Source organism: Haliotis cracherodii, unplaced genomic scaffold (assembly GCF_022045235.1).
Source record: "Haliotis cracherodii isolate W230 unplaced genomic scaffold, xgHalCrac1.p SCAF_17, whole genome shotgun sequence".
Lineage (NCBI taxonomy): Eukaryota > Metazoa > Mollusca > Gastropoda > Lepetellida > Haliotidae > Haliotis > Haliotis cracherodii.
The window spans coordinates 8,338,929-8,352,740 of record NW_027266272.1 but is presented as its reverse complement, the minus strand read 5'-3'; the positions used below and the strand labels follow the sequence as shown (position 1 = coordinate 8,352,740).

The 13,812-nt window shown below is 39.8% G+C and overlaps 1 protein-coding gene across 1 annotated transcript; it reads left to right on the top strand.

The window, feature by feature from the left end:
* The first annotated feature begins 626 nt into the window (after positions 1 to 626).
* On the top strand, positions 627 to 13,196 carry LOC139464320 (lanosterol 14-alpha demethylase-like). Its single transcript, XM_071245839.1, has 11 exons — positions 627 to 885; positions 1,353 to 1,454; positions 2,304 to 2,480; positions 2,747 to 2,873; positions 4,517 to 4,573; positions 5,974 to 6,091; positions 6,367 to 6,486; positions 7,088 to 7,217; positions 7,847 to 8,008; positions 9,936 to 10,045; positions 10,911 to 13,196. The coding sequence occupies exons 1-11, from the start codon at positions 742 to 744 to the stop codon at positions 11,146 to 11,148; spliced, it is 1,485 nt and encodes a 494-aa protein (XP_071101940.1). The 5' UTR covers positions 627 to 741; the 3' UTR covers positions 11,149 to 13,196.
* Positions 13,197 to 13,812: the final 616 nt, after the last annotated feature.

Genomic DNA, 13,812 nt, shown 5'->3' with positions numbered 1-13,812 from the left:
TGGCTCTAAATGAATCAAGTATTGCTTTAAATGGACTTGTTTGTTTCTATCGAATTCATATATTTCCAGACGCTATTAGCGTAGGTCTAAACACGGGCCTAAATTATAGTTGATCATTCGTGGTACAACATTGATATGTCGGTATATTGACCGTGTACAAACACAGTATTATATAGGCTATGACATAACGTTTTGTGATTAATAATGGAGGTTATTGTTTAACATGATCAGAATCTCAATATTTTAAAATATGAAGTCAACTTATTGCGAAGTCTACGTGCTTCGTGGAGCCTATGAGAAATCAGCTGATCTGATAACAAACTCTGGTGATAGTTTCAATCCGAAATGAGGAGAGAACTATTGACCAATCAAAATAGTTGTCAGTGTTTACGGATCGTCTGCTAGAAGCGTAGTAATTCTAGAAAGTGGAGTTCTAAAAGTTACGAAACAAAAATGTGATCATTGAACAGACATGTACTCAAATATCATTTATATCAGAGAAAACAATGTTATTTCTATATTGTGAAATATCTAATATAAAGTTTGATGTCGAGTTTGAAATGAACACATCCATCAATAGGGGACTACTTTGTCGGAAGCGTATCCGGGTCCGGTGTTGTCAGGCACTCGCCTGTTCCAAACATGCTGGGTAAAGAACCTTTCTGTTGATGTGACATCTCATCCGACTATCTGTCAATACATAGAGGCAGACAGCCTCAAGACAACTGAAATATTACAACGATGGCGACCGAGGACACAGTATCGATGGTTGGCAGTGTCATAGAACACATGATGGAACTCAACGCGGCGACGACCGCTCTGGTGACAACCACGGTCGTACTGAGTGCTGTGATGGCAATGAGAGCTTTAATCGAAAAGAAACAGGTAATGTAGAGCATTTGAAAAAAATCAAGTCGTCGCTTTCGATCTCAATAGTAGGGGCCTATCACTGTCATCTGTGATAGTTTTAGTAAGCAAGCAGTGTCCCCATTCTGACGATGTATCATTCGTGTCGTAGGCTTCAGAGTTCACGTTTCACACATCTAAAGGAAGACAGTGCAAATAGACAGTCCCAGCAAGTATATCTTAATAGGTGAATGTAAACCTTTTCAAAATATAGATTGGTATGAGCACATGTGACATCTTTTACTGTAAACTATATCATATATTGACAAATGTCATCATTCATGCCGATACTGTATCAATACAAATTTATCAATATGGATGATAAATTAATACCTTGCTTCATCAGATTTTTTAAGATTACCATGAAAATGTACAATACATGATGTGACATGATTGAATTGTACCTTGTCATAGTCTGATAACATTCCTGCATGTTATGGTTTCAGGAGAACCTACCACCACATATACCTTCAGTAATACCATTCCTGGGTCAAGCCATCAGCTTCGGACAAAGTCCTATAGAGTTTCTTGTAGCAGCCTACAAACAAGTAAGTTATGTGGTCATAGATTCCTCTACCCATTTCTCTGCGCTTTGGCAGATTCAATTCCTCACGAGGTACAAAGTTTGAAGCCTATTTCTAGCGGCCCCTAAAAATATTTTAAAAAACTCACTTCCATCCTTTAATATGTTTTAACTTGATATTTGAGTGAAAATCTAAAAGAGCATCTCAGATTGAAAAACAAACCTCACAAGCCATTGACACGATTAATGACAGCAGACAAGTTTTGTCTCTTGTTTGCCCAATTATGTTGGACAATATGCCAAGGGGAATCTCTTATGGATGAGTGAATGTTGCATAAGTCTGCAGTCCGCAATATTCCAGCTTTAGCACAGCAGCCTGTAATGATCAGGTCTTGATCAGACAAATGTGTGACTGAAAGCTTGAGCAATGATCCACGTCATCAGGGCGAGATGAAACTCGGTCAGCCAAGTCACATGATTGAGTCTGCCAGCCTGACCCCCATTTAAGCTGGCTCCTATTAAACGCATACAGTGCTGGGGACCAATTCTGACTCAGAATCCCCAAAAGGGTTTGTTACAGTGGGTATTCTTGGTTAGAATTGGTCCTCAGCAATATATGCTGACCATCAAAGGCAACCAAATGGATCAGGTGGTCAGACTTGGTGACATGGTTCATGGCATGGGTTGTTGCTCACAATATCAATCACTGGATTGTCTGGTCCAGAATCGTCGTATAGCTGGAATATTGCTGAGTGGAGAGTTAGACAAACACAAAAAGCTGCAGGATCTATCATCGATTAATTGTGGTTGTTATGGAGTTATGTTGTCAAATGTTATAATAGCAGGAGTAATGGTTGTTGATGTGATGTTTCAGTACGGGCCTGTGTTTAGCTTCACCATGGTGGGAAAGACCTTCACATACCTCATCGGCTCCGAGTCGTCAGCCCTGTTCTTCAACAGCCGCAATGAAAACCTCAATGCCGAGGAAGTTTACAGTCGACTGACAACGCCAGTGTTTGGGAAAGGTGTTGCCTATGATTGTTCTAATGCTGTAAGTTCTTCAGATATTATTTATTTTATCAGAAATTGCTGTTCACTTCGATCTACAAAATTTGACCCTGTAAATATGGTAAATATTCAAGTCTGGACCAGCTAACCAGTGATTGAGATTAAATTTTGAGCAATACCTGGCACTGTCAGACATGATGACATGCAATCAGTTAAGTTCGACTCTGACCACCCGATTCAATGCTATCTATCAGCTCATCAGTTCTTTGTATGCCTGTATGAATGTTTATCAATACTTTCTGTTGTCAGAGGTTTCTGGAACAGAAGAAAATGTTTAAGACTGGACTGAATATTGCAAGGTTTAGGGAACACATTCCCATGATTGAAGAAGAGACGATCAAGTATTTTGAGAGATGGGGAGACAAGGGCGAGCGTGGTAAGTTTTGATTGTGTACCATGGCGAGGAGGGGATTGCTTGGATTATAGAAAATATTGGAAAAAATGCTTTGCCTCACAGAGATCCAGATAAGCTGCGTATCTGCGTAAAAAACGCATCAGAAGTGCAGAAATACGCAGTAAAATAATATCCAAACGTATCAAATACGCAACGGACATTACAGATACGCTAAAAAAATAAAACTTGTGCGTATATTCAAAATATTGTGAAGTAACCCTGCGTATTCGATTGGCAAAACAGCAACTTATTTTGAAATTATAAACGGGCATTCCGTCAACCTTGCCAAACTCCACGATGACAGTTACATCATGATCATTTGCCATTACACTTTCTTGTGGAAGTATCGTGGTATTTTTGAGTCCTATAAAGCTCTCGAACCCACACAACACCAGTTTGCAGGGACTAAATGAATAGTGTTTTTAAATATTTAACTTAAATACCCACATGTGTAAAAACTAGTGGGTAACAGAAATTTGAATACCCAGATAGAATAGCTGATACGCAGTGATTTTAAAATGCATGGGTAAAATACCCACAACACCAAAAGCTTATCTGGAGCTCTGGCCTCCGGCTTACAAAAAGGGGAAAATATTGCTTTTCTTAAAAAAATGTATGGCAAAAAGAAAACGTTAAGTTCCTAATTCCATTGTAAAGATTTGTTTTGAAGCAGTGGGGGTCACGGGTGGCCCAGTCGTCAGCAATGCAGTAATGTTCAATGCAGAGTTGCGTCCTTTGGGCACTCCGGAAACCTAACCAATGATTGTGGGATCAAACCCTGGTTCGCCCTGCTTATGTTTCTAGGTTTGTCAGCACCAATTCCATGCTTGTGATTTCACTAAAGTGGTAACCATCTGAAACCGGCATCACTTCGAGCTTTCCTTCCACATTACTAGAATACTGTTAAAAGCGGAGTTAAAACATACTCACTCACTCACTTTTAAAGCAGTGACCGAAAAAATATTCAGTAAAACAATCCCATCAGACTGATCAAACAAACATAAATTCATCTGGATAACAGGAAGTGAGTTGTAAACATTTTTCAAGTTCGATCAAATTCTCTCATTCACAAAAATATACAAAGATTCTTGTAATGTCTGTTTAGACACTGGTGGCAGTCACGGGCCGATATTGGTCCCCAAGGCTGCAGTAAATGTCAGTAAAACTTTTTAATTGGAATTAAGCACTTTCCAATCCATGCTGTTTCAGTTAAGACCTGACCCATGAAGTTTCAGTGTAGAATATGTCTTCTGCAACCCATGCTTGCTGTAAAAGGCAACTAAGCATGTCGTAAAAGGCGACTAATGGGATCAGATGGTCAGGCTTGCTGACTTAGTTGATGCATGTCTTTGTATCCTGATTGCGTGGATAGATGCTCATGATGTCAATCACTGGATTGTCTCGTCCAGACTTGATTGTTTACGGTCCGCTGTCATATAGCTGTAATATTGCTGAATGCGGCGTTAAACAAGAAACAAAACCAAAAAAGAGGAGGTGGCTGTTATGCTTCGTTTAACATTAATGCTGAATGCAATGTTAAAAGTCAGTGTTAAAATATCTCTGAAATTAGGAAAATAAGACCTAATGATGAACCATGTTTACCATGCTGACTATTAATTTTGCAGATTTTTTCATGGCTCTGTCCGAGTTGATCATATTGACTGCAAGCAGGTGCCTCCATGGTAAGTGTTGTATATCACTGAGAGTCTGAGACATGACACTGATCAGGTTGCATCAAAGTCTCCCATCCCCAGGTCTCCATGCTTGTAAGGTCTACAAAAGAGGATCAGGTGGTTATTAGCGCTGAGTTTTGCCTGGTATCTTGCGATACGATGCGTATCTTGATACGGACTGATGATACCACTGGTATCGTGATACGCGGTGACAATTAGTAAGAAATGATGAAATCGCTGAAATACATCTCTAAAACCTCTTGCTTCATACATTTATTTATTATCTCAAAAACCTTAACTCAAAAAGTTGAAAAACACATAAACAAAACAGTTTAAAATGAAGGGATGGTTATTAAATGTAATAGTTACTGGGCGCGTCCTCTACCACCACGTCCTTGTGTTCCCCATGCTTACATGTTGCACTATGGTACTTCTGCCATTACAGGAGGTTGCCCTTATCAGTTCCTGTTCTATTTATAGCACATCACGATCTCATCAACTAGTGATTGAAGTATCATCTGTACCTTAGTATCGATGGTGTTGTAGGTATCAGTGAATCGTTACAGAACCTAGTGGTTATTTTTCTGTGTGACCTGGCTGATAGTGTGTTGTATAATGATGATTATCAGCTTATGATTTATGAAAATATTGTTCCTGGTGTTTAATTGTTGGGGGTGTCACATAGTGATAATTATCTGAACACTGTAGTCAAGATATGACACAGGCCGTGAATATCCGGGGTAGAATAGGTCTTCAGCAACCCATGCTTGTCGTAAGAGGCGACATACGGGATCAGGTGGTCAGGCACGCTGACTTTGTTAATGTATGTCATCTTATCCCAATTGGGTGGATCAATGCTCATGTTGTCATCACTGGATTGTCTGGTCCAGACTTGATTATTTAGAGACCGCCGTCAAATGGCTAGAATATTGCTGAGTGCGGCGTTACACAACAAACAAACAAAACAAAAACGATATGACACAGTCCCGATTCTTAATTTTCGTCATTTTTGCATGGAATTGACCAGGCATGAGCATCGATCCACGCAATTGGGATCGATGACATGCATCAACCAAGTCAGCGAGCCTGACCACTCGATCTCCTTAGTCGCTTCTTACGACAAGCAGGGGTGTGAAATCTCCGCGGAAACGCGGAAACGCGGAAAATCGCGTTTTTTAATACAGTAGTCCTCGGAAAAAATCATCTTCCGCGTAAAAATTAAATAAAAAAATTGGGGAAAAAACACTCTGAAAAATATTGTCACAAGCATAATCGCCTTTTACTGCAAGCTTGGGTTGCTGTAGACATATTTACCCCGGATCTTCATGGGGCACTTTGGCTTGTCATGATGGTGATGAAGGTGGATGTGGTGATGATGATGATGATGATGATGATGATGACTGTTCCAGGTGAGGAGATCCGGTCTATCCTGGATGAGAAGGTGGCCCAGCTGTACTGGGACCTGGACGGAGGGTTCTCACATCTCGCCTGGCTTCTCCCTGGATGGTTACCATTCCCCAGTTTCAGGTACAGACTTGTGCCCTTTTGCCCATGCTGATAACGAATAAGTCACCAACTGTGATGAATCCTATCTTATGTAGACTGGTTCCTAAGTATTAAATAATGTGTTGTGCATTTTACATGAGGAATATGTTGAAACTTTATACCCTTGTACAGGGGGCTACACTCTCATGTGAGTTTGGTTTCACGTAGGACAAAGTCACCCTGCCATGCTTGTTAAATTGTTCCTAATGTTCCAGTTGTTGAAGAAAGATGTCGTTGATTGTAAGTTCTGCTTTTAGGAAACGGGACCGAGCACACATGGAGGTGAAGAAGATGTTCTACAAGGTGATCCAGGCTCGGCGCCAGTCCGAAGAGACGCACGACGACATGCTGCAGACTCTCATTGACTCCCCATACAAGTAAGGCAACATCAGGCAGAGCTCCAGATAAGCTGCGTATCTGCCTGAAATACGCTTCAGAAATGCAGAAAAACGCAGTAAAATATAATCCAAGCATATGAAATACGAACATTACAGATATGCTACAAAAATAAAACTTGTGCGTATCATCAAAATATTGTGAAGTAATCCTGCGTATTCGATAAGCAAATCAGCAACTTATTTTGAAATTATAAACGGGCATTCCGTCAACCTTGCCAAACTCCACGATGATAGTTACATCATGATCATTTGCCATCACACTTTCTTGTGGAAGTATTGTGGTATTTTTGAGTCGGACTGTCCTATAAAGCTCTCAATTATACAACCCCTGATATTGAGTGTTATGTTCTGAAAGTATTTGTATGTCCCTTCAGAAGACTGAATCATAAAGTACTTTCGATTAGTGTTGCAAATTATCATTCTTGGTCTCTTACTTATGTTAAAACTGAATAGAATAGAATATTAGAAAATAAGTGTCAGTGACTGAGTTGTTTTGGGTTGGTATCAATGCGTTACCAATCGGTCTGTGAACAGTGCCTATGTACAATGTATGACTAGTTGGACCGTTGTCTGTGTGTAGAGACGGCAGCTATCCGACGGATGACGAGGTTGCTGGGATGTGCATTGGGCTTCTTCTGGCCGGGCAGCACACGTCCTCCACCACCACTGCCTGGCTCAGCTTCTTCCTTGCTAAAGACAAACAACTGCAGGTAAGGAGGAGAGTGTCTGTATTGGATGTCATATCTAAGGCAGTAGGCTCATGAGACCCGTGAAGATTCCGGGGTAGAATAGGTCTTCAGCAACCCATGCTTGCCGTAAAAGGTGACTATGCTTGTCGTAAAAGGCGACTAACGGGATCGGGTGGTCAGGCTCGCAGACTTGGTTGATGCATGTCATCGATCCCAATTGCGTGGATCTATGCTCATGATATCAATCATTGGATTGTCTGGTACAGACTCTATTATTTACAGACTGCCGTCATATAGCTGGAATATTGCTGAGTGCGGCGTTAAACAACAAACGAACCAACCAACCAACAGCAGTCTCACGATCATTTCGGGGGCTGTGGGAAAGCCTACTCAGGGATGTATCTAGCGGTCCATGTTAGGCCCCAAGTCTGCAGTAAATGTCAGTAAAAAGTTCCAATTTGAATTTTGGCGTTTTAAATCATTACTGCATTGAATGATATTATGTCTTTAACATCGATTATGTTAAGAATAGAATTATATGATAAAGAGATTATTACCCATTTGTGTTCCCGAATTGTGAATATCAAATATTTGTAATAAAAAATATGTATTATGTATGATGGTTCACCTGATAAGGTTTGGTCTTTCAGAATCGAGTTTATGAGGAGCAGAAGAAGGTGTGTGGTGATGATTTACCTCCCCTGACTTACGAAGACACGAAGGACCTGCAGCTGATGGACCGATGTCTGAAGGAAACGCTCCGACTCCGACCACCCATTATGACCATGATGAGGATGTGCAAGTCACCACAGGTTGGAACGAGTCGATACTGATTATCCCCCTCCCACATCACCATTTGCAGGGAATAGAGAAACAGGCTCTGTTTGGGGGTCTGTCATGCTTGTTTCCAGAGAATAAACTTTGTCTTGTTTATATATATTGAGGGGCTTGTGGTTAAAGAGTTTGTTCATCATGACGAAGACCTGGGTTCAATTCCTGACATGGGCACAATGTGTGAAGCCCATTTCTGGTGTCCCCCGCCGTGATATTGCTGGAATATTGCTAAAAGTGGCGAAAAACCAAACACACTCACTCTTGTTATATTTTGGGTTAAGATCCATGATCCAAAAATAGATATGATAATCAGTAAGAATTTATCCAGTTATCTGTTAGCCAAATTGGACTAGATTGAAATATAAATGTTGTTCTATTTTATTATTTTGTACTGGGTTACACAAAGCTTTAGAGACCGTACACAAAAATACATATATCAGGCCTCAAAGTTTATTTTTTATCCTAAGGAGCTATTGGCTTCTAGTAAAATTCAAGAAGTCAGGTGAAAAATTAAGGAGCCAAACTTCGAGATCATAGTCAGTAATACACAATACTGTTAAAGTATACGTAATCTCCCTTAGTGCAGCAACATCGATTCCTACAAGCTTTTTTGTTATTTACGTTGTTGTAAATACTTGACAATATTTTTGAGTAAATTTTATCTTACATATTCCAATGTTAATTTTTAGATTTCTTAAAATGTAATTTTACTTCAGTCGATCAGTGTTTATTAATGCATTGTATTTCTGTACTATGCAGTTAAACAAATCAGCTGGTGCCCTAATATTACTTAGTAGCCAAGTGGCTACTGATTTAAAAATATTGGTCGGCAAGCGGCAATTTCAATCACTATGGTGACCAAATTAGTAGCAACTTTGAGGCCTGTGTATATATCACATATATATATATATATATATATATATATATATATATATATACATATGTACAGAAATCTGAAAGATTTGTCATGTTGGATAATGTTTCATTTATGTTAATGTTTCATGCAAGGTTTGCTTGAACTTGTTTTCATCATTTTCACATATGTGAGTAAGTGTTTGCGGGATGCAAGACATTACATCCTGTGTGCTTATTAAAAACAATGGACACAAATAATAACCACTGCGAGCCCCATTGAACACCAAATATGCAAGCCAGCATTAAAAGTGTATTGGGTTATTATGGCAATGTCATCTTCTGTGTGGGTGCTTTAGATGATTGAAACTAATTAGACTGACACATACTTAAGATTTATGTGGTATTTCAATTTTGATGAAAAATGCAATCAGTGTTCGGACAATCCATGTCAAATTTCCTTCACTCAGCATACGGAATCACTATGTTTCGATTTAAACAAGAAATTCTCATCTATCGTATGCTTAAGCATGTTAAGGTTTGACACATTCTTTCATTAACACCTGGGACCTCCAAAAGGTCCCGAGGACTGCAAATATATAAACCAAGGTTCATCCGCCTCTGTGGTCTAGTGGTAGAGCATCTGCCCGGAGAGCGAAAGGTCGGGGGTTCAATCCCCAGCAACGTCATACTAAAAGACTTTAAAACATTTTACTAATTGTTACCCTGCCTGGTGCTCAGCTGTATGGGGCTAAAACAAACTTGTCTGCTCTGTCAGTATACCGTGTCTGAACGGAGTACTCATGTTAAACTGTGGGATGTTATCTCAGTGGACTAGCACTATATAATCAGCATTGGTCCATGTGTGCATGCATGTCGCTATGTAAGTGCAATAATCTTGAACATGACGTAAAACCCCATTTCACCTCACCTCTTCTTTGTGTCTCTGAATCTATATATCAGTGAAATGTGTTGTATATTTGTGCAATAATTGGGAATACTGTAAGGTGAAGGCTTGCTTGAACCTGTTTCTGATATTCTTAATTGTTTCAGAACATCCTTGGTTATACAATACCACCGGGCCACCAGATCTGTGTCTCCCCGACGACCAACCACAAGCTCCCCGATACCTGGACAGACTTTGCCGTCTATGACCCAGATAGGTACGTCGGGAGGGTTTGTTCATATCTTGACGTTTGCTGAATATTGTACCCAAATAATTTCCTATTAACATTATCATATATATGTTACTGCTCACCTGGACATACCAACAAAGGTTTAGGAGATAAACCCTGTTTATGCAGCCATTAGCATGATTAGTCGAGTCGTTCGCTTGTCACGTTGTGTGCACAAAATATATGGGTATATAGTTGTGGTGCCGTTAACCATTAATAATTAATGTTACAGGGGCATAAAACCACACTCAATCATTTGACCTCATACAAAGGACAAGGATTTATCTGCGCCTGATTTAAGGCTGATATTCAGCCATGAGTCTGCAGCACATGTCAGAAAAAAATCCCAAATTGGATTGCACATTCCCAAATGATGCTGTTATGTTTGTACCTAATGTTATGGTTTTGTGAGGTGACTTTTCATTGATTACAGACCAAAGTATAGAGGAAAGGCTTCAATTCTGGGTGTCGCATTATTTTATTAGATTCAATGTTAAAATACATCTGAATTTGGAAAATATGAACTTTTAAAAAATCCCAATTTTAAACAAAATGATTATATTTTTAACTTATCCTGCATTACATTATCGCACATTGCTCTCACGAAGGAAGTCCTCACTGGTAATGAATGATGACCTGGCAGTGTCTTCTTGCCCAACATGACCTCAGTGACCTCCATGTCAGAAGACACGCCCCTTTTTTGTCATTATTGACTAAGCAGAATGTGAGAAACGATATCTGGCCCGGAATTTAGGATTTTTTCAAATTTGTCTGCCAAGGACACATAGTTTGGAATCCTAGAAAAATCACTCATCCTACTCTAGGTATTAATGGACTAATGCCTTGTTGACAGATTCCTGGACCCAGATGTGGCTAACAGTGAGAAGTTTGCCTATATTCCCTTCGGTGCCGGCCGGCACCGATGTATCGGAGAATCCTTCGCCTATGTCCAGATCAAGACAATCCTATCCACCGTTTTACGCAAATATGAACTTGACCTCGTGGATGGCTACTTCCCTGAGGTGGACTTCTCCACAATGATCCACACACCCAAGAACCCCGTCATCAGATACAAGCTGAGGACATCATAAGTGTGTGCCTGATCATCGTGATATTGTCATGTGTGTCTGTGATCATATCGGAACTTCTAGACGGCAGTGTGTTGACATGTGGGTCCAGTGTGATCTGGTGGAACATCCTGGTGATGAAGCAGTGTTAGAAATTGGCACAAGTCCTGTAATCCTTGCCACACTGCCCAATAGTTAAAGTATCATAAGGAAAAGTAGACGTTTGCCATGATTAAGGATTTTGCAATATGTTATCATTGATAGGACTAGTGAACTAAAAAGTTCTATGGTTGTGAAGTCAGTGTTTGGTCTTGAAGTTCACAGAATATGTAATTGTATTTATGTATCAGGTACTGTTAGATCCTTGAATGGTGTTTGCAGGATTAGAAATTGGCACTAGTCCTGTAGTCCTTGCCAAACTGCCTCATAATTAAGATATCATAAGGACTTGTATAAATATGACATTTTCAAGTGTTTTGCTATTTGTTATCATTGTAAGGACTAACGGACTAAAAATGTTAGTTTCTACCGCTGGTTTGGAAGTTGCATCTGTGACTTATGACAAGATGGTATGGAAGATCAATTTCTGTTTTTAGCCATCTTTCAATATGGATTCTACCTTCTCACTCATGTTACTTATTAACCATGTTAAAGGTCTTAGAATCTACATTCAAACACAGTTCCAACCATAATACAGAGGTTGAATATCCGTACTTAAAATTAAAATTGGTCACAATAATTTTCAGACCCAAAATTAAATGGTCAACTGACAAAATCTTTTGACTACACACAACTAGATTGTGAACAGGACTGTTATCAACCAATCCGGCTGAAATTTGTTTTACTAGAATCTGGCTTCAGACATGAACGTAAGTTAATCACTATGTGGAGATCAGATGGTCACAATGGCTGACCTTTTTTTGCTGGATCCTGATGGCATGGAGCATTGCTCATGATATCATCCACTGGTCTGCCAGGACCAAACTTGATTACTTACAGGCTGCTGGGATAAAACTGAAAACTTGATTTATCCAGGAGCCCAGCATTGACATGAACATCACCCCCAGCCTATGCTGGTCGTGAGAACTGACCAAATGGATCGATGGTCAGGATTGGTGACTTGGTTGATAGCGTGGATCGTTCTTCAAAGTATCAATCAATGGATTGTCTGGTCCAGACTCGATTATGTACAGGCTGCCATCATATAGCTGAAATATTGTCTTGTGGTGTTAAACAAACATGAAGATGACAAGTATTGGGGGGTTACTGCCATCTAGTCACTCACCTAAACCTCAATAACTTTTAGAACTGTTTGTGACTTCAGTGAAAATTTGTTCATCGTATATTATTCATGTTGAATTGAATTATTGAACACAGTACTGTTACTTTGTATACAGGGTAGATACTCTATAGAAATGGAAGATTTGCATGTGGAAATGGTCGTCTATCCGAGAAAACAAAAAGGAGACCCATGAAGATCCGGGGTAGAATAGGTCTTCAGCAACCCATTCTTGCTGTAAAAGGCAAAGAGGGGGCTAATGGGATCGCTGACTTGGTTGATGCAGGTCATTGTATCCCAATTGCGTGGGTAGATGCTCATGATGTCAATCACTGGATTGTCTGGTCCAGACTTTATTATTTACATATAGCTGTAATATTGCTGAGAGCGGCGTTAAACAACAAACAAACAAACAAATGAAAGAAAAAAAGTCTAAAATGAGTTTCTGCTGTTTGTGCCGTGTCCAGGTCAGTTAAAAGATAAATGTTTTTGTGTTACAGTTGCCCTTGATTATGAGGAGCAGAGCAGGGTGGATACATTATCCCCATGTTGAGCTGAACGGGATTGTGTGCATGTTAGAGGTTGTGAAAACTATACATTTGTCTCAGGTATACATTCATGAAACTAAAAATTTGATGTGACAAATGTGCCCCTCTCTAGCCGTAACTTGGCAAGTCTTCCAAGGAAGTTGGTAGTTGTGCTGTCAATGCCTGTCTTGGCTTGAGTTCAACCTGTGCCTTATCAATATATCGCTCAGTTTGAATTCTTTGGAGGACTTGTCTCGCATGTTTAAGATATGTTAATGAATGATTAATGTATAATTGAAATAAATTATTGTGTAAATAAATATCAAACTTACAAATGTGAAACTCCTTGTTGTTCTTGCAATATTTTCATATTTCAAATCATTGCCTGACCACATGTATGTTAGCTGGACCAGTGATCCCCAGTCTCATTAAGATGAGATAGTTAACTCCGATGTTATACCTGTATGCATGAAGATCTGAGGACACCTCAGGTCCAACCTCAGTAGAAAGTTTTGTGTCAGTGAACCTTTTTATCAGCCAATCAGAGCCCTGGCTTCTTAGTTACCGGTCCGAGTAAACTTTCAGACCAGCTCGTATGATTTCTGCACCTGTGTAGATCCAGGGATAAAATAGGTCTTCAGCAACCCATTCTTGTCATAAAAGGCGACTATGGTTGTCGTAAGAGGCGACTAACAGGATCGGATGGTCAGGCTTGCTGACTTGGTTGATCCATGTCATCGGATTCCAATTGTGTGGATCGATGCTCATGATGTCCATCACTGGATTGTCCGGTTCAGACTCGATTATTTACAGACTGACGTCATACAGCTGTAATATTGCTGAGTGGGTTAAACAACAACAACAAAAATATATTATTTCTGT